Source organism: Hyperolius riggenbachi, chromosome 1 (genome assembly GCF_040937935.1).
Source record: "Hyperolius riggenbachi isolate aHypRig1 chromosome 1, aHypRig1.pri, whole genome shotgun sequence".
Taxonomy (NCBI): Eukaryota; Metazoa; Chordata; class Amphibia; order Anura; family Hyperoliidae; genus Hyperolius; species Hyperolius riggenbachi.
In genome coordinates this window covers 299016123-299036720 of record NC_090646.1, presented here as the reverse complement: position 1 = coordinate 299036720, position 20598 = coordinate 299016123, and the positions used below count along the sequence as shown (strand labels likewise).

General features: G+C 45.4%; 1 protein-coding gene across 6 annotated transcripts in view; it reads right to left on the bottom strand.

The window, feature by feature from the left end:
• The window catches only part of ANKLE1 (ankyrin repeat and LEM domain containing 1), a 204319-nt gene that overhangs the window by 117378 nt on the left and 66343 nt on the right, over window positions 1-20598 (bottom strand). For all 6 annotated transcript variants that reach the window (XR_011020485.1, XM_068233769.1, XM_068233770.1 and 3 more), the window contains one exon: window positions 14443-14554. Coding sequence is in view for 5 of the 6 variants with exons in the window: in XM_068233769.1 (XP_068089870.1) it covers window positions 14443-14554 (112 nt within the window). In the remaining variant the exon portion in view is untranslated. The remainder of the gene's footprint in view (window positions 1-14442; window positions 14555-20598) is intronic.

The following is a 20598-nucleotide window of genomic DNA, read 5'->3' as shown; positions in this document are numbered from 1 at the left end:
GATCAGCGCTAGCACCACTCTGCTGCCCTTAAGGCTGATCCTGCGCCACCTGTGGTCCAATGACATGAGGTCGGGTACGCCTGGCGCTAGCAGGGACCTCAACATCATCAGAACTATCGGATAGCGAGCCACTGCTGTCTACAGGTTCATATTCTGACCCGGATGAGTCCCAATCGCTCTCATCCGACTCTGCCAGAATCCTGTAGGCCTCTTCCAGGGAATACCCCTTTCTTGCCATTTTGGGCTGCTAAATTTAGGGGGTATTCCACTGAGACTACCCAGGAAAAAGAGCACCTGTCTAGCAAACGGAAGTACTGGTGAAGTCAAAAAGCTGTGATCGCTCAGTTTTGATAAAAAAAATATCAAAACTGATCTTTAGAGCGCCGCAGCTATTGGGTTGTGTTTTTGCAGTGATCAGAAAAAAAACAATTTCTGTCACTGCGGTGAGATAGGCTGAACGCAAGTGCGGCCGAACGATCAGGCCTGATCGGGCAAACACTGAGTTTTTATTGGAGCCTACTCTAAGGTGACCCTAACATACTTATAAAGATCTGACTGCGATCAGTACTGATCACTTACAGATACTATATAGTACCAATGCAAATTAGCAACAGTGATGATGCTAATCAGCGACTAATTAATGACTGCGGTGTAGTGGGCTGGGCGCTAACTGACTACCTAACAAAGGGGTTTAGATATTATCGGAGGCAAGCAGATAGCAATCAAAAACAATCAAATGCAGTCAGATGCAATTGAACGCAATCAAATGCAATTAGAAACAGTGTCACAATTTGCCAACTAGGCTTGACCCTCAATGTACATAAAATGAGAAAGAGCTTTATTAAAACACTTTCCCTATTTGTCAGAGGTTACTTCTTTCTCCTGCTTATAGGGATTTCCTGAAGAGGTATATCACATCTGTGTTTTGTAGAAGTTGCACATTTATAGAGATAAGAAGTAACTGTACATAAATGCAGGGGTCCTTGCTGATCCCCCCCAACAAAAAGAGAAACGTCCTCTATCTGGGGTGTAGCTATCCTGCTATTAGTCAGCCCTTAGTGTGCCTGGGCCTCTTAATTTCATTGTGCACTTATCACAGACAGAATGGCTTGACAAATTTTCGCTGTACAGCCCATTCAAAGTGTCGCATAAACACAATAAAAAGTCTTCCCCATAGGGGATATAAACACCTTCATAGAAGGTAGCTGGGAAGGAATAATTTCACCATCAAAGTGTAGGAGGTGAGATAGAGGTAAATGGATAGATCGGTGCCACTCAACAATTGTTTCACCTCAACTATAGAGGCGTCGTCAGGAGTATGTGGTGCACATTCAATTTACAATATATACAATATATCCATGACAGTCCCCCCACCAACCAACAGAGATTCCCCCAGCACCCCGCTCAAGTCAGAGCTGAGTATGTGGTGTTTGGAATGGTTTAAATAGTCCAACATCTCCTCCCCCTTTCCTCCTCACGCCCGCCTCCATGTGTATACTTATACTCCATACGTCCTCACCTTGGAATCAATAGGTGCCCGGTAACCCGATTTAGCAAGTCCATTGCTTATTCGGCCGGCCCAGCAGCGAGATACGTCCCGGATAGTGACGTCATGTCCTGCGACATCACTTCCGGATCTCGTATCGTACTGCTGATAGGTGCTCTGGCTGTTGTGCCCGTTAGCCACGCCCCCTGGTTGTCATATCAACCAATAATAACATAAACACAAGGGACGGTTGCGATCGTATGGCAAGCGCTTACTGTATAACGATCGCACCGTCTCCATAAGTTAGACACAGACGGCCAAGCGCACCACATAAACACAGGGTAAGCCGCAACGCCCAACCTAAGATGAGTGTCTATTAAACACTCTGCTGACAGCCCCATGACACGCCGGCCAAATACTAAGGGGGTGTCAAATATTAATCACAAGTAACAGCCCACTGGTCATCCATATCTATACCCTCTGCTGACAACCCCATGACATGCTGCCCATATATAAAGACACTGTAATCGAAAGGGCATATAAGTGAGCGAAGTTCAGTAAGAGAGAGGAGACATTGAAAGACAAAAAATCTCTATTACTAAACAAGGAAGCAAAAACAGTGAGACTCATAGGCTCGTTTTCCAAACAATCGCACCAAATATACCAGATCATGGAAAAATATTGGCCGGTCCTTCATCAGGACAAAGAGCTCACTAGACATCTATCAACCAAACCATCGATTACATATAAACGTACTGATAATATTAAGGACAGGTTGGTCCACAGTGCGTTCTCAAAATCTAGAGTGGAGTGTAAACATTTGAATTGGCTACCACTAAAACCAATGGGATGTTTTAAATGTGGACACTGCAAGGCATGCCCACTCATATCAAAAAAGAAAACTTTTTGGGTAAAAACAGTGAATAGGAATTTCACTATTAGGACCTTTTTCAACTGCAATACAAGGGGTCTCGTGTATGTCGCAAGTTGCGAATGTAATCTCCTATATATAGGGAAGACAACTCGGGCCCTAAAGGATAGAGTCCTGGAGCATGTAGAAGATATAAAACACAAACGTGAAACCCCTGTGGCCAAGCATATGAATACTTACCATTACAATGATCCCCTTGCCATCTCCTTTTGGGGATTACAACAGTGGAAGCAGGGCAAAAGGGGCGGTGATTTGGACAAAAAGTTATTGCAGCTTGAACTGGCATGGATTTTTAGGCTTAATACTATAGCCCCACGGGGTCTAAATGAGGAGTTCTCTATAAAAGGCTTCATCTAACATGTTGGTGGTCTTATGCTGGTCTTTTTCCTCTGGTTCTGTTACTTTAGACAAATGACGGTGTTTTTTGTAGGCATCTCATTAATGACATCCCTCTGCAATCATATTTATATCTCTAGATGAATCCTCCCTAATCATCACCCCTGTCCCCCTGCCATTCCCTCCTCATCTCCGCCCTTCCCCCCCCTCCCCTCTCCCCTTGGTGGTTTGCCTATCACACTGACAACTAGGATATACTCCTAGGGATGAGTACCATTTACTCTATTGGGTAGTGTAAACACTGAGATCAGCCTGAGCAAAAATTGCCACCTATGGGGTTTGATTAGTATAACCAGCGTCTGCACATGCATTTATGGTTGGATGTGGCAGCGCGGGATATGGTTATTCCCTCTGGGCATAGATATGGATAATTAGCGAGATCTTACCCGTGATTAACATCTTTTTATATATGGGCAGCATGTCATGGGGTTGTCAGCAGAGGGTATAGATATGGATGACCAGTGGGCTGTTACTTGTGATTAATATTTGACACCCCCTTAGTATTTGGGCGGCGTGTCATGGGGCTGTCAGCAGAGTGTTTAATAGACACTCATCTTAGATTGGGCGTTGCGGCTTACCCTGTGTTTATGTGGTGCGCTTGGCCGTCTGTGTCTAACTTATGGAGACGGTGCGATCGTTATACAGTAAGCGCTTGCCATACGATCGCAACCGTCCCTTGTGTTTATGTTATTATTGGTTGATATGACGACCAGGGGGTGTGGCTAACGGGCACAACGGCCGGAGAACCTATCAGCAGTACGATACGAGATCCGGAAGTGATGTCGCAGGACATGATGTCACTATCCGGGACGTATCTCGCTGCTGGGCCGGTCGGATAAGCAATGGACTTGCTAAATCGGATTACCGGGCACCTATTGATTCCAAGGTGAGGACGTATGGAGTATAAGTATACACATGGAGGCGGGCGTGAGGAGGAAAGGGGGAGGAGATGTTGGACTATTTAAACCATTCCAAACACCACATACTCAGCTCTGACTTGAGCGGGGTGCTGGGGGAATCTCTGTTGGTTGGTGGGGGGACTGTCATGTATTTATTGTATATATTGTAAATTGAATGTGCACCACATACTCCATGACGACGCCTCTATAGTTGAGGTGAAACAATTGTTGAGTGGCACCGATCTATCCATTTACCTCTATCTCACCTCCTACACTTTGATGGTGAAATTATTCCTTCCCAGCTACCTTCTATGAAGGTGTTTATATCCCCTATGGGGAAGACTTTTTATTGTGTTTATGCGACACTTTGAATGGGCTGTACAGCGAAAATTTGTCAAGCCATTCTGTCTGTGATAAGTGCACAATGAAATTAAGAGGCCCAGGCACACTAAGGGCTGACTAATAGCAGGATAGCTACACCCCAGATAGAGGACGTTTCTCTTTTTGTTGGGGGGGGATCAGCAAGGACCCCTGCATTTATGTACAGTTACATCTTATCTCTTGTTATGATCATGTCTGCAGCGTTTACTGCTGGCTGCAGTGGTATTGTAACCCAAGCAGTTCTGATGTCATTACATACATTTTCTTGCATAGTTTGGTTTGCACTTAAACTAGTTGCTGATTCCATCTGCAGTCGCTCTGAAGTTAATGACAGTTTAATATGCTTTTGTGTAAACAAACATTGTCTGCTGCTATGGAGGGGCAATCCCTTTCCTGCAGGCTGCATATCATTGTCTGCCTTTTCCTGCTGCCAGCCTATGATTAATTACCATTCACTTGTGTGGGAATCTGCAGGTCTGCTCCCATTGGATGACCTCAGTATAAAGAACTGCTTCCTGCAATGCTTGATGGGCTACCATAGTCTCAGATTCAGTCTGTTACTCTGCTCGTGCCCCACCTCGTTCCTGGTCCGTGTGGACTGCGCTGACTCCTGCGAAGGGGTCAGCGAGTCCTCCTAGTTCTGCTCTTGTTCTAGAAGTTGTTACTTTGCTTGTCGTGTCATATATTGGTTCATCGCCAATATATACGCATACTTGCACGTTTATTATTTTCCTTGTATTCGTGTTACGTTGATACATCAGTGTCGCTGATATATACGTACACGAACTGTTTATATCCTGTGTTCCGTTAGTCAGCGTTCCAGCACGCTGAGCTAGTTATCCTGTTCCTGGTCCTGTTTGTGGATTGCGTTCATCTCTGCGAAGAGATAGCGAATCCTTCTGAGTCCTGTTCCCTGTATTACTCCAGTCTTAGTCAGAGTTCCTGCTTATGTCATATATCGGTTCATTGCCGATATATACATATGTTAGTCAGACGTTACAAATAGTTTCATTGATAGCTGTAATTGTAATACGCTAGGAAATCATGCTTATTGTATATTTATCTGTGTTACGTTCATCTATCTTGATCCTGCTATTTCCTGACTATCCTGTCCTGTCTTTGTGAGGCACGCCATTGCTGCAAACGCATTGGCTACCTCATTCCAGTCTGTTTTAGTGTGGACGCTTGCTGTCACTAAGTAGTGGCTAGTTAAGCAAGCGTTCATTCTGTCTACCTGTCCTGATCTCCTCAGTCCTGGTTTATGCGCTCAGCGCTACTTTGCGCTGAGACGTTATTACGAAAGTGTTGTTTGTGGCTGTTCGGATCTGCACCGGCTCTGTGCACCACAATCTCCTATTGGAGTCAGTCCTCTCCTCCACTAAACTGGGGATATCTTGATCCCTTGTGCTGGTGTGTGTACCTCCTTCACGTCAGCTTATGTGTTGTATGCTGACTGTGGAGATTACACCTCCAAGCTTAACATCTCTATAAATGTGCAACTTATACAAAACAACACAGATGTGATATACCTCTTCAGGAAATCCCTATAAGCAGGAGAAAGAAGTAACCTCTGACAAATAGGGAAAGTGTTTTAATAAAGCTCTTTCTCATTTTATGTCAAGCCTAGTTGGCAAAGTGTGACAATATTATTCACCTGTACAACCTTCGGTAGTGTGATTGCAATTAGAAACAGACAGAGGTCAATCAGAGCCAATCACAGGGCAATTAAGAGGCCGATCAGAGCGAAAACAGGCGATCGGATGTCAATCAACAGTGCACAGAGGATAAGATGCCACTCAGCCCTCAATCAATGTCACTCAGACCTCAATCAGAGCTGGTGACAGGCGACCAGATGTCAATCACACTGCAGCCGTCAGATGACAAACACAGATCAATCAGAGCTGATCAAACACCAATCAGAGCTGCTGACAGGCGATCAAATGTCAATCCACAGTGCACAAATACATAGAGACCTCAGTCAGACGGGGGCAGGGAGGGGTGGTCAGAGAAATCGTGGAAGGGGGGGGGGGACTTGTATGCAGGGCTCACGTGCAGGCTGCCGTCCTCTCTGGTGGTCGATCCGGGACACTGTGACCACCAGAGAAGGACGCAGTGCGTATAATACACGTTGTTTCCATAACAACGTGTATTATACACTTTGATTGGCCCGATCAGATGATCGCCGCCTGCCGGCGCTGCTAATTGGCCGGCGGGCGGAATACACAGGGGGGCAGAGTTAACTGCCGGGGATGCGCACGCATAGGCGCGTGCGATCCCCAGCTAGAGCCGCTCAGGCCATTCACGCCAATGGGCGTGGAGTGGTCCTGGGGCTGCCGCACTGCTCACGCCAAATGGCATGGAGCAGTCGGCAACTGGTTAACATTCAGAGAGACTATAATAATTTTGTTTTACATATTTAACTTTTAATGCAAAGTAATCCAGAGCAGAAGAAAGATGAAAAACCGATACTTAACCGCTTCCTCCAGCAGCATAAAAACGTGCGAGTCCCTTGCATGAGCAGAAGACCCAGACTGGACGCGAATGAGACAGTTACCGGGGCTAAACGTGGCTGAACGGCAGACCGCGGAAGATGGCATGGGGCTCACATGTTTAATACTGCTGGAGGAAGCAGCCAATAAGTATCAGTTTTTCTTCTTTTAGCTCTGGTACACTTTAACCATTTCAGCCCACGGTTTTTTTCACCTTATGCATCAGAGCAATTTTCACCTCCCATTCATTCGCCAATAACTTTACCACTAATTATCACAAAGAATTAATCTATATCTTGTTTTTTCCGCCACCAATTAGGCCTTCTTTGGGTGGTACATTTTGCTAAGAATTTTGTTTTCTAAATGCATTTTAAACAGGAATATTAAGAAAAAAAAATGGAAAAAATTCATTATTTCAAAGGTTTTGTCCATTATAGCTTTAAAATAATACATGATACCATAATTAAAACCTTTGTATTTTATTTGCCCATTTGTCTCGGTTTTACACCATTTAAATTATGTCCCTATCACAATTTATGGCGCCAATATTTTATTTGGAACTAAAGGTGCATTTTTTCAGTTTTACGTCCATCACTATTTACAAGCTTATAATTTAAAAAAAGCTCGTAATATACCCTCTTCACATGCATATTAAAAAAAAGTTCAGACCCCTAGGTAACTATTTATGTTTTGTTTTTGTTTTTTAATTGTAATTTTTTTCATTAAAAGTTTTATTTGGGTAATTTTTGGTGTGGGAGGTAAACAGTTCATGTTAAATGTAATAATGTGTGTTTGTTATTTAAAAAAAAACAAAACAAAAAAAAATGTATGTAGATGTAGTTTTACTATTTGGCCACAAGATGGCCACAGTGCATTTTTTTTTTTTTTTTTTTTTTTAGTCCTGGAAGCGAGCACTCTTGCTTCCAGAAAGTATAGGACGACAGGACATTTTCTAAGAAAAATTGTGGCTTCTGAAAAGAAGCCTTCGGTCTTTCTACGGGGACTTAGATCAATGAATGGGAACTATGTTTCCATGCATTGATCTCCGGGCTACATGGGGTGGCACGGGAGCATCCAGCAGCTGCCTGGACGGGATTGTCGGATGTCCTTTAACCTCCCTGGCGGTAAGCCCGACAGTGTCGGGCTAGCCGCTGCAGGGGATCACATGGCCTCGGGAGGATTTTTTAAAATAAAAACTGTTTTATATTGTTAAGCTAGCACTTCGCTAGCTAACTATGTGGCAAGTCCCTCCGGTCCCCACCAATCGTCCCCGGTATACGTACCCCCCAGGGATCCCGCGATGGCGCAGCCTCCCAAATCAGCTTCAGGCTTCGCTATGGGGACTGCTTATGATGTCCTGTCCGATCGTCGCCATAGCAACAGTGAAACTCATTGCTGAAGCTGCGGCTCTCGCGGGATCGCGGTTGGGTAAATATTGCCGGCGGCGATCGGGGGGCGGGGGGGGGGGGGGGGGGGGGGGGGGGGGGGGGGGTAGGGGCAGGGGGGAGTTCAGAGAGGTGCCGGAGAACTTGCCGAACATAGTTAGCTAGCTAACAAATAGAAAATATTTTTATTAAAAAAAAATCCCTCCTGAGGACGCAGCCACTGCATCTGCATACCACCAGGGGGGTTAACCATTGTCCTTAAACCATTTATGTTCATATTACGTGATGTCCAGGCGGCATACATGGTTAAAGGACATCCGAGGTGAAAATAAACTGATGAGAAAAACAATTGTCTCTAGCCTCCTTCTCCTAAACATGACTTTTTCAGATATTACAGTTTTATTTTATATTTAAATCTAGTTTTTTTCTGTTCCATTGTCTCTGCTCAATGACACCTTCATTGAAATATGCTATAGCTCAAATCTATGAATTATTGATCCTTTATCTTTTTCCAGCTCTCAGAAACCATTTACTAACAGAAAGGGGTTTTATGGCTTTAATTAATTACCAGTGAGGGTTATGCTATAGTCTGACCCAGTCCGACCCAGACAGAAACTGTCACTTGCATACTTGATTAACTCTTTCAGGCTGAGAAAGAAAAGAAGGAACACAGCCTAGTTATTTGTGTCATTCCAAAGTAGAGATAATAAGTGCACACCATATGCCTATAGTTTTCCATTAAATTTCTAAATTATGCAATTAAGGGACACATCCTAGGAAAAACCCCAAAAAACAAGATCTACTTACCTGGGGCTTCCTCCAGCCCCTGGCAGCCTATCTGTCCCTCGGCGCAGCTCCGGGGTCCCTCCATTGCAGATGCCGACCTCTCCAGGTCGGCATCTTCTGCACCTGCGCGAGGGCGGCGCTCGCGTTCCTGTGGCTGGGAGCGTTCTGCACAGGTGCAGTACTTCTGCACCTGCGCAGACCACTCCAGGCCATGTGATTGCGAGGTCGGCATCTCAAGTCTCTCCTTTTTTGTGCACCAATTATAAAGTAGCACCACATAACGCCCCCATATAAATGGACTCTCTTAAAGTGAACCTTAAGTCAAATGTAATAAATGAGACTCACCTGGGGCTTCCCTCAGCCCCCAGCAGCCGATCGGTGCCCTTGCAGCTCTGCTCCGATGTCCCAGGACCCGCCGGCAAGCACTTCCGGTTTCGCCGTCACCGGCCGACAGGCATGGGAACGCGAGTGATTCAGGAGGCCGCAATAGCAGCATAAGGGGCGATATACAGGCTGGGAACGCGAACAATCACTCGCGTTCCCATGCCTGTCGGCCGGTGACGGCGAAACCGGAAGTGCTCGCCGGCGGGTCCTGGGACATCGGAGCAGAGCTGCGAGGGCACCGATCGGCTGCTGGGGGCTGAGGGAAGCCCCAGGTGAGTAAATCTCATTTTTTACATTTGACTTAAGGATCACTTTAAAGTATCCCTCATTTAGTGTCACCATTATGGTGACACTAAACCCCTTAACCTCTCTGGCGGTTTATTAAAATCCGCCAGGGGGCAGCAAATACGTTTAAAAAAAAAAAAATTTCCATGTCTCGCATGATAGCCGCATCCCCCCAGCCCCTCCGATCGCCGATCAAGAGATCCCGTTCAAAGAACGGGATCTCTTGGAGGGCTTCCCCCATCGCCATGGCGACGGGGCGGGATGACGTCACAGACGTCGTGACGTCAAAGGGGAATCCGATCCACCCCACAGCGCTGCCTGGCACTGATTGGCCAGGCAGCGCACGGGGTCTGGGGCGGCTGCGGCGCGACGGATGGCGGCGGATTGGCGGGTAGCGGCGGCGATCAGAGGTTACACGCAGCTAGCAAAGTGCTAGCTGCGTGTAACGAAAAAAAAAATTATGCAAATCGGCCCAGCGGGGCCTGAGCGGTGCCTCCCGGCGGCATAGACACTTGTTTCCATTCAGACCACTGCAGCTTTTATTTATTATTTTGCAGCGGTTTATTGCTCGGTCATACAACCTACCACCTAAATGACTTTTACCTCCTTTTCTTGTCCCTAATACAGCTTTCTTTTGGTGCTATTTGATTGCTGCTGTGATTTTTAGTTTAGTTTTATTATATTCATCAAAAAACACATTAATTTTGCCCAAAAAAATGATTTTTGTGCAGACATTTTTCAAATAAAGTAAAATTTCTATACACATTTTTGTCCAAACGTATTGTGCTACATGTCTGATATAAAAACAATCCAATAAGTGTATATTAATTGGTTTGGGTAAAAGTTATAGCATTTACAAACTATGGTGCAAAAAGTGAATTTTCCAATTTTGAAGCATCTCTGACTTTTCTGAGTACCTGTCAGGTTTCATGGAGGTGCTAGAATTCCAGGATAGTATAAATACCCCCCCCAAATGACCCCATTTTGGAAAGTCATGGTGAGATTATAGAATATTTTATTTTTTGTCACAAGTTAGCGGAAAATGACACTTTGTGACAAAAAAAAAATATAAATAAATAAAAAAAAAGTTTCCATTTCTGCTAACTTGTGACAAAAAAAAAAAAAAAAAATGAAATCTGCCACGGACTCACCATGCCCCTCTCTGAATACTTTGGGATGTCTACTTTCCAAAATGGGGTCGTTTGTGGGGTGTGTTTACTGTCCTGGCATTTTGGGGGGTGCTAAATTGTAAGCACTCCTGTAAAGCCTAAAGGTGCTCATAGCACGTTGGGCCCCTTAGCGCACCTAGTCTGCAAAAAAGTGTCACACATGTGGTAACGCCGTACTCAGGAGAAATAGTATAATGTGTTTTGGGGTGTATTTTTACACATACCCATGCTGGGTGGGAGAAATATCTCTGTAAATGAGATTTTTTTTTTTTGACACACAATTGTCCATTTACAGAGATATTTCTACCACCCACCATGGGTATGTGTAAAAGTACACACCAAAACACATTATACTACTTCTCCCGAGTACAGCGATACCACATGTGTGGTACTTTTTAGCACCCTAACTGCGCTAAGGGACCCAAAGTCCAATGAGTACCTTTAGGATTTCACAGGTCATTTTGAGACATTTGGTTTCAAGACTACTCCTCACGGTTTAGGGCCCCTAAAATGCCAGGACAGTATAGGAACCCCACAAATGACATCATTTTAGAAAGAAGACCGCCAAAGGTATTCAGTTAGAAGTATGGTGAGTTCATAGAAGATTTTATTTTTTGTCACAAGTTAGCGGAAAATGACACTTTGTGAAAAAAATAAAATAAAAATCAATTTCCGCTAACTTGCGACAAAAAATAAATTCTATGAACTCACCATACTCCTAACGGAATACCTTGGGGTGTCTTCTTTCTAAAATGGGGTCATTTGTGGTGTTCCTATACGGCCCTGGCATTTTAGGAGCCCTAAACCGTGAGGAGTAGTCTTGAAACCAAATGTCTCAAAATGACCTGTGAAATCCTAAAGGTACTCATTGGACTTTGGGCCCCTTAGCGCAGTTAGGGTGCAAAAAAGTGCCACACATGTGGTATCGCCGTACTCGGGAGAAGTAGTACAATGTGTTTTGGGGTGTATTTTTACACATACCCATGCTGAGTGGGATAAATATCTCTGTAAATGGACAATTGTGTGTAAAAAAAAAAAATCAAACTATTGTCATATAGAGATATTTCTCCCACCCAGCATGGGTATGTATAAAAATACACCCCAAAACACATTATACTACTTCTCCTGAGTACGGCAATACCACGTGTGACACTTTTTTTGCAGCCTAGGTGCACGAAGGGGCCCAACGTGCTTATTCACAGGTCATTTTCAGGCATTTGGTTTCTAGACTCCTCCTCACGGTTTAGGGTCCCTAAAATGCCAGGGCAGTATAGGAACCCCACAAGTGACCCCATTTTAGAAAGAAGACACCCCAAGGTATTCCGTTAGGTGTATGTGAGTTCATAGAAGATTTTATTTTTTTGTCATAAGTTAGTGGAAAATGACGCTTTGTGAAAAAAAAAAAATTCTGCTAAACTTTGACAAAAAGTAAAATCTTCTATGAACTCACCATACACCTAATTGAATACCTTGGGGAGTTTTCTTTCTAAAATGGGGTCACTTGTGGGGTTCCTATATGGCCCTGGCATTTTAGGGGCCCAAAACCGCGAGGAGTAGTCTAGAAACCAAATGCCTCAAAATGACTGTTCAGGGGTATAAGCATCTGCAAATTTTGATGACAGGTGGTCTGAGGGGCCGAATTTTGTGGAACCAGTCATAAGCAGGGTGGCCTCTTAGATGACAGGTTGTATTGGCACTGAAGTGCAGAAAGTGCAGGATGTTCTCAAATCGTGACCTGGACATGGCAGCAGAGAACATGGGCATGTGATGTATTGGGTGCGTAGACCAATAAGACCGCAATACATTCTTTTTGACTAGACCCATGTTAAGGAGAAGGCCCCAAAAAATGTTACTTTCGGAAACTTGGAGTGGCTTCCACCAAAAAGGCTGGGCATAGTAGCTTCTTGGATTAGCGGTTGCGTATTGTGTGGCATAACGGTTGGTCTCAGCCACAATTAAGTCGTACCAGCAGCGATCAGAAAAAAGAAATTCTGTCACTGCGGTGGGGCGGGTGAGGGTTTGGCCGGGTGATCAGAAGCCCGCACGGGGGCAGATTAGGGCCTGATCTGATGGATAGGAGTGCTAGGGGGTGACAGGACGTGATTGATGGGTGTCTCAGTGGGTGATTAGAGGGGAGAATAGATGCAATCAATGCACTGGGGAGGTGATCGGAAGGGGGTCTGAGGGGGATCTGAGGGTTTGGCCGAGTGATCAGGAGCCCACATGGGGCAAATTAGGGCCTGATTTGATGGGTAGGTGTGCTAGGCGGTGACAGGACGTGATTGATGGGTGTCTCAGGGTGTGAATGGAGGGGGGAATAGATGCAAGCAATGCACTGGGGAGGTGATTGGGGGTATCTGAGGGCAATCTGAGGGTGTGGGCCGGTCATTGGGTGCCCGTAAGGGGCAGATGAGGGTCTGATCTGATGGGTATGATGGGTAGCAGTGACAGGTGGTGACAGGGGGTGATTGATGGGTGATTAGAGGGGAGAACAGATGTAAATAATGCACTAGGGAAAATGATCAGAGGGGTCTGGGGGGCTGAGGGTGTGGGCGGGTGATTGGGTGCCCGCAAGGGGCAGATTAGGGTCTGATCCCATGGGTAGCAGTGACAGGTGGTGACAGGGTGATTGATAGGTGATCAGTAGGTGATTACCGAGGAGAATATATGCAAGCAATGCACTGGCGAGTTTATCAGAGGGGGTCTGGGGGGCTGAGGGTATGGGCGGGTGATTGGTTGCCCGCAAGGGGCAGATTAGGGTCTGGTCTGATGGGTAGCGGTGACAGGTGGTGACGGGGTGATTGATAGGTGATCAGTAGGTGATTACAAGGAAGAATATATGCAAGCAATGCACTGGCGAGTTGATCAGAGCGGGTCTGGGGGGCTATTTGAGGGTGTGGCAGCTGATTGGGTGCCCGCAAGGGGCAGATTAGGGTCTGGTCTGATGGGTAGCAGTGACAGGTGGTGACGGGGTGTTTGATGGGTGATTGATTGGTGATCACTGGGTGATTAGAGGGGAGAGCAGATGTAAACAATGCACTTTCGAAGGTGATCTGAGGGTGGGTCTGCGGGCAATCTGAGGGTGTGGGCGGGTGATCAGGTGCCCAAAAGGGGCAGTTTAAGGTCTGAGCTGATAGGTGGCAGTGACAGGGGGTGATTGATTTGTGATTGACAGGTGATTACAGGGGAGAATAGATGTATACCGTACACAGGAGGGGGGGGGGGCTGGGGAGGATCTGAGGGGGTGATCAGTAGCCCCCAGGGAGCAGTTTAGGACCTAATCTAAAAAAATAGCGTTGACAGATAGTGACAGGGAGTGATTGATGGGTGATTGGGTGCAAACAGGGGTCTGGGGGGGTGGGGTCTGAGGGGTGCTGTGGGTGATCAGGGGGCAGATCAGTGTGCTTAGGTGCAGACAGAGAGGGCTGTAGCCTGCCCTGGTGATCACTGGGACCACCAGGGCAGGAGGCAGTCTGTATAATACGCTTTGTATACATTACAAAGCGTATTATACGCTTGTAACGCGGCAATCGAGGGGTTAACAACCCGCCGGCGCTTCCAATTGGCCGGCGGGTTGACCTCGCGGGTGGGCGGAGCCTATTGCCAGTGGATGCGTGCGCATCACTGCGCGCGATCCCCAGCCAGAACGAGTCCCAGGACCCGACGCCCATCGGCGTTACGTGGTCCTGGGCATGTCACTTTGCCACCGCCCATAGGTAGTGGGCGGTCAGCAAGTGGTTAAAAAAGGGAATCAAAGTTCGAGTAGCTGTAAAATTATGAAAACTCTGGTATTCACATGGACCTTTTCTGTATTCCAGATCAGATTGAAAACAAAAAATGCAAACTCTTACTATGGTTTTGTTCAAGGTAGCCATCGTCTCTTCTGTCAGCGAACTCCTGCAGCGCCACAACACATCTCCTGTTTTTTTCGATCAATGCTAAATCCAATGCTGTATTTCCATCCTACAAAATAAAAATAGATGTTAAAATGATTGAGTTACTCAAGCAACCTTGAAATGAAAAAAATAGTAAAACGAAAATGCCAATATTATTTTGTAATCATTTTTTGCAAAATTCGATTTTTTATCAAAGGTCTTCCAAAATGGTATTTTTTAATTTCTGAGAAAATATGTTAGGGAATTTCCTAAACCTATTTTAGCCGAAGCAGCAAACTTGCAAAGATACATTCGCAAATAGCCACATGTACACCACGTATGTGTGGGTGAAATCAAAGACTTGGATATTTCTTCTATCTATATATTTTATATCAACAAGTTTATAAAAATTGCAGAAAAGACTCACTTTAAAACAAAAACAAGAAGCAATTTAAAATGTACAAGTGTGTGTACACACGCAGTAGTAAGAAAAAGTATTGTGAACCATTTGGAATTATATGGATTTCTGCACAAATTGGTCATAAAATGTGATCTGATCTTCATCTAACAACAACAAATAACATTTGTAAAGCGCTTTTCTCCCGTGGGACTCAAAGCGCATAAGCATGGCTCCGACCATCGTGGTACAGAGGAAGAATTTTATAAATCTGGAAATGCCAGGCTAAACAGGTGGCTTTTCAGTCTGGATTTGAATAGCTCCAGGGATGGTGCTGTCTTTACTGGGTGTGGTAGGGAGTTCCAAAGAGTAGGGGCAGCATGACAGAAGGCTCTGTCTCCAGATTTTTTGAGGTGCACTCTGGGAGTGACCAAGTTTATAGAACTTGCTGATCTGAGGTTGTGAGAGGTGTGGTGCAGCTTCAGCAAGTCCTTCATGTATCCAGGGCCCAGATTGTGCAGGGATTTTAATGTCAGCAGTCCAATCTTGAAGAGTATTCTCCATTCTATTGGTAGCCAGTGCAGTGAGCGAAGGATCGGTGTAATGTGACAGTGGCGAGGCTGGTTTGTTAGCAATCTGGCAGCAGCATTCTGCACTAATTGCAGGCGACGCAGGTCCTTTTTGGGGAGGCCAGCATAAAGGGCATTGCAGTAGTCCAGCCGTGATGTGATGAAGGCGTGGACTAGGGTTTGAAGATCCTCTGGGGGAATCAGATGTTTAATCTTTGCAATGTTCTTCAGATGAAAGAAGGAAGATTTAACTACAGATGAAATTTGGTTTCTGAAACTCAATTCCCCATCGATTAGTACGCCAAGGCTGCGCACAAGGTTGGAGCTGTTTATGTCTGAATTCCCAATCCTGATTGGTGTTGCTTTAGGATAGAGCTGTTTTGATGGCGAGCACTGGCTTTGGACAAACAGGACCTCAGTTTTGTCAGCATTCAGTTTCAACCAGTTATCATTCATCCATGCCTGAAGCTCAGCTAAGCAAGAGTTTATTTTTGGGGTAGGGTCTGTTCCACCAGGTTTGAAGGACAGGTATAGCTGTGTGTCATCGGCGTAGCAGTGGTACGTCAGGCCATGTCGTTGGATAAGTGTACCGATTGGCAACATGTAGATTGCAAACAGCAGAGGGGATAGGATTGATCCTTGTGGCACTCCGAATTGTAGAGGTGCAGGTTTGGACATTATAGGTCCTAGGGATACTCTCTGTGTTCTGTCAGTCAGGAATGATTTGAACCACTGGAGGACTGATCCACTGATGCCACAGTACTCCTGCAGTCTGTTAAGCAGGATTTTATGGTCAACTGTATCAAAAGCAGCTGAGAGATCCAACAGGATTAGGATGGAGCATTCCCCTCTGTCCCTTGCCATGAGCAGATCGTTGCAGACTTGGATGAGGGCTGTTTCACAGCTGTGGTGTTTCTTAAAGCCAGATTGTAGAGGGTCCAGGATGTTGTTTACTGACAGCCTGGTTTCAAGTTGCAGATAGACAGCCTTTTCAATAACTTTACCTAAGAAGGGGAGGTTGGAGACAGGTCTGTAGCTGCTCATAGCATCTGGATCTATGGAAGGTTTTTTAAGAAGGGGCTTGATGATTCCTTCTTTTAGAGAGGTGGGAAACCTCCCTGCTTGCAGAGAGCAATTTACTATTTTGTGAAATGCTGGACCAAGCAGGTCAGGGCATTTCAGCATATGTTTAGTTGGTCCAGGGTCCAGGTCGCAGGTTGTCTGGCGGAGACGACAGAGGATGTCTGAGATCTCTTCCTCACTAATACTTTTGAAGTCAGTCCAGGGTGTTAGGTTGTTTTTGCAGCTATTTCCATTAGTTGCATGAGTCTTGGGTGCTGTGGACTGAATGAGAGACCGAATAGAAGATACTTTGTCAGCAAAGTAGCAAGCAAATTTCTCACATAGCTCCTTTGAGGGAGTTATAGTGGGTTTTAGACAGGATGGATTACATAGTCTATCAACTGTGCGGAATAGTTGGGCTGGTCTGTTGGCGGCCTTTGCGATCTCCTGTGATAGGTAGGAGGATTTTTTCTTGGTGATCGCATTTTGGTAGCTTTCCAGGTGAGAGACAAGGGTGTGTTTATCTTTTGAAGTCTGAGATTTTCGCCACTTCCTTTCTAGTCTGCGCACTTCTTTCTTTATGTCCTTTAGTGAGCTGTCAAACCACCGTGCATGGTGAAGTGGTGTAGATCGTTTGATGCGAACTGGAGCGAGGGCGCCATAGGCAGATGACACTGCATGGTTGTATATCAGGACCATGGAGTCTGGGTCTGCGCAATGATTGGTTAATGCGTCGAAGTTGAGGATATTCTGAACGTGCTGGGGTGAGACATCTTTCAGTGAACGGTATTTTATGAGTTCTTTCCCTCTGTGTTTTATCGCTGGTGCTGTCAGAGAGAAGTGGATGGTGTGGTGGTCTGACCATACCACTGGGTTTATATCCATGTGTGATATTAAAAGTCCGGAATGAAATATAAGATCCAGGGTGTGCCCTTTCGTGTGGGTGGGGAGGTTGACAGCCTGAGAGAGACCCAGTTCACTCATTATGAGAAGTAGTTCACTTCCTAGCTGGGAGTCGTGATCATCCACCCATGCATTGAAGTCTCCCAGGATGATCCATCTAGGGTGTTCCACTGTTACGCAGGATAAGAGTTAAGATATTTCCTGAAGAAAGGCTGGACCATTTTTGGGGGGGCGGTATATGAGCAATATGTTGATGTTTACTTCTGCTGACAGTTGAGCTGCAAGACATTCAAAGGTTTCAGTGGGGCCTATGGGCAGGGGCCTTATGTTCAAAGAGGATCTGAAGCATATGGCAACCCCCCCACCCTTGCCGACTTGTTTCTCACAGTGCAAGATTGAATAATTGGCCGGCACGGTTGCTTCAAGAGTTGGGCCTGCATGCTTCCCAAGCCAGGTCTCTGTCAAAAAGGTCAAATCAGAGAGCTCTATTAGGTCATGTATAGTTGCAGTCTTATTATTATCTAAGTCACAACAATAGACAATCACAGTCTGCTTAAAGGGAACCTTAACTGGTGGGGAAAAAAAATTCACTTACCTGGGGGCTTTCCCAAGCCTCCTGCAGCCGTCCTGTGCCCGCGCCAGTCCTTCGATGCCCTCTGGGTCTCCCTCCGCGGCTAAAAGCGTCGTCCTCTTCCGCATTCCCCGTCGTAAAGAGCCGTAAAGCGCGTCCGCATGACGCGTCTTGCGTCATATGGACGCGCTTTACGGCTCTTTACGACGGGTAATGCGGAAGAAGAGGACGCTTTACCCGAGGACAACTGGCAGTCGGCCGAAAACGAAACTTAGCCGCGGAGGGAGACCGGAGGGCAACGAAGGACCGGCGCGGGCACAGGACGGCTGCAGGAAGCTTGGGAAAGCCCCCAGGTAAGTGCATTTTTCCCCCCCACCAGTTAAGGTTCCCTTTAAGCTAATACCACACAAATAATGTCATGCTTCCATGTTTTTATTGAATGCATCATGTAAACATTCACGGTGCAGGTGGAAAAAGTATGTGAACTCCTAGACCAGAGGTACCCACACTTTTTCGGCTTGTGAGCTACTTAAAAAAATTAGCAAGTCAAAAATTAGCAAGTCAAAATGATCTACCTATGTACAATTTTAGGAGCACTTCTATATACAGAGTGGGGTCGGGATCTACCATAGAGTCCTTCGCAATCTACCTAATGGGCACCCCTACCTTAGACTAATGACATCTGCAAGAGCTAATTGGAGTGAGGTATCAGCCAGCTGGAGTCCAATCAATGAGATTGGAGGTGTTGGTTACAGCTGCCCTGTCCTATAAAAAACACACACCAGTTTTGGGTTTGCTTGTCTCAAGAAGCATTGCATGATGTAAATGATGCCTCACACAAAAGGTCTCAGAAGTCCTACAATTAAGAATTGTTGACTTGCAGAAAGCTGGAAAGGGTTATAAAAGTATCTACAAAAGCCTTGCTGTTCATCAGTCCACAGTAAGACAAACTGTCTATAAATGGAGAAAATTCAGCACTGCTGCTACTCTACCTAGGAGTGGCCATCCTGTAAAAATGACTGCAAAAGCAAAGCTCAGAATGCTCAATGAGATGAAGAAGAATCCTAGAGTGTCAGCTAAAGACTTACAAAAGTCTCTGGTCTAATGTGTCACTGTCTGAAGCCGCAAGCTCATCCATTCTCATTAAATCGTTCATGGCTTCCGCCCAGCTACGGATGGAGGGAGGAGACGAGGACTTCCAGAGCCTGGCTATAGTGGTTCTGGCAGTTGTGAGACAATGTCTAAGAAGGCCTTTCTTAATTGAAGCAATCGGGTCAGGAATCAACAAAAGAATGGCTATTTTAGGAGAGCTACTGACTGTGGACAGCGTCATCTCTCTATAGATATGAAATACTTTCCCCCACAAATCATAGACTGGCTTACATTTCCACAAAATGTGTATGGGAGAGCCTGGTTCAGACTGGCACTTCCAGCAGGTATCTGGAGTTTCAGGGAATATGCGGTGGATCACTGTAGGGCACTTGTACCACAGGACTACTATTTTGTAGTTCCTCTCCTGTAGGCTGTTGCTAATTGAGAGTGCATGTGCAAGAGTAACATTTTTGGCCAATCTTCAGAGGAAAATCTTTTATCTAGTTCAGACTCCCAATATTTCACAAAATGTGGACGTTCTATACAAGTTCTCTCTCTCAGCAAGTCGTATAACAAGGATAATAAATGATCAGTTTATTCTGGGGAGGAGTAGAATGTCTCGAATTTTGGGTGGTCTCTGTTTTGGAAGCTTAATGTTTGGCAAGAGGCGATAAAACTCCTGCATTGTCTATTTAATTTAAGATTAGCTTGCATTTGATCCCAGAATCTCAAGGTATGCTTGCTGAGGAAAGGGATCTCTAGGCTTTTAGGTCTAATGCTGGATACACACCATGCGTTTCCGCGTTCGATGCGTCCGTCGATACGCGTCGATTCGATTATTTCCGACATGTCCGATTCGCGGTTCGATGGATCGTTAGGTCGATTTGCCATACTTTACATGGCATTCAACCTAAAAATAATCAAAATGCGCTCGGAAATGCTAGGAAATAATCAAATCGACGCGTATCGACGGACGCGTGCGAAGCGGAAACTCATGGTGTGTATCCAGCATAATAGAGAAAGGGACCCATGGCAGGGTTTTTAAGCTATATTTGGATAAGGACACTTCCAAAAAGGATTATTTAATAGTAGGGGAGGCCAAGTTCCATTCAACTATCCTAGCCAAGTGTACAGCCTTGTAATAAAGAGAAATGTCTGGAAGGCCCAGATCCCCTTTAGGCTTAGGCCTAGTGAGAATTTTATATTTGATTCTCTGTCTACCAGGAGACTATATGAACTTACAAATTGCGGAGCATGAGGCTGGACAGGTAGTGAAATTGTAACGGTTTGAAATTTATAACAGAGGTTCGGTAAGGTGTTCATCTTTTTAATATTTATTTTAACAGATATGGAGAGTAGAAAGTGAGACCAGGATTTAAGCTGATTGGGGATATCCTTCAGGAAAGGGGCAAAGTTTAGTGTAAACAAAGGTCTTGTATCTTTGGGGATTGATACTCCCAGATACTGGATAAAGTGTTCTTGCCAAAGGAATTTGAATGAAGATTTAAAAGTGGCTTTGGCATGACTGGGCAAGGAGA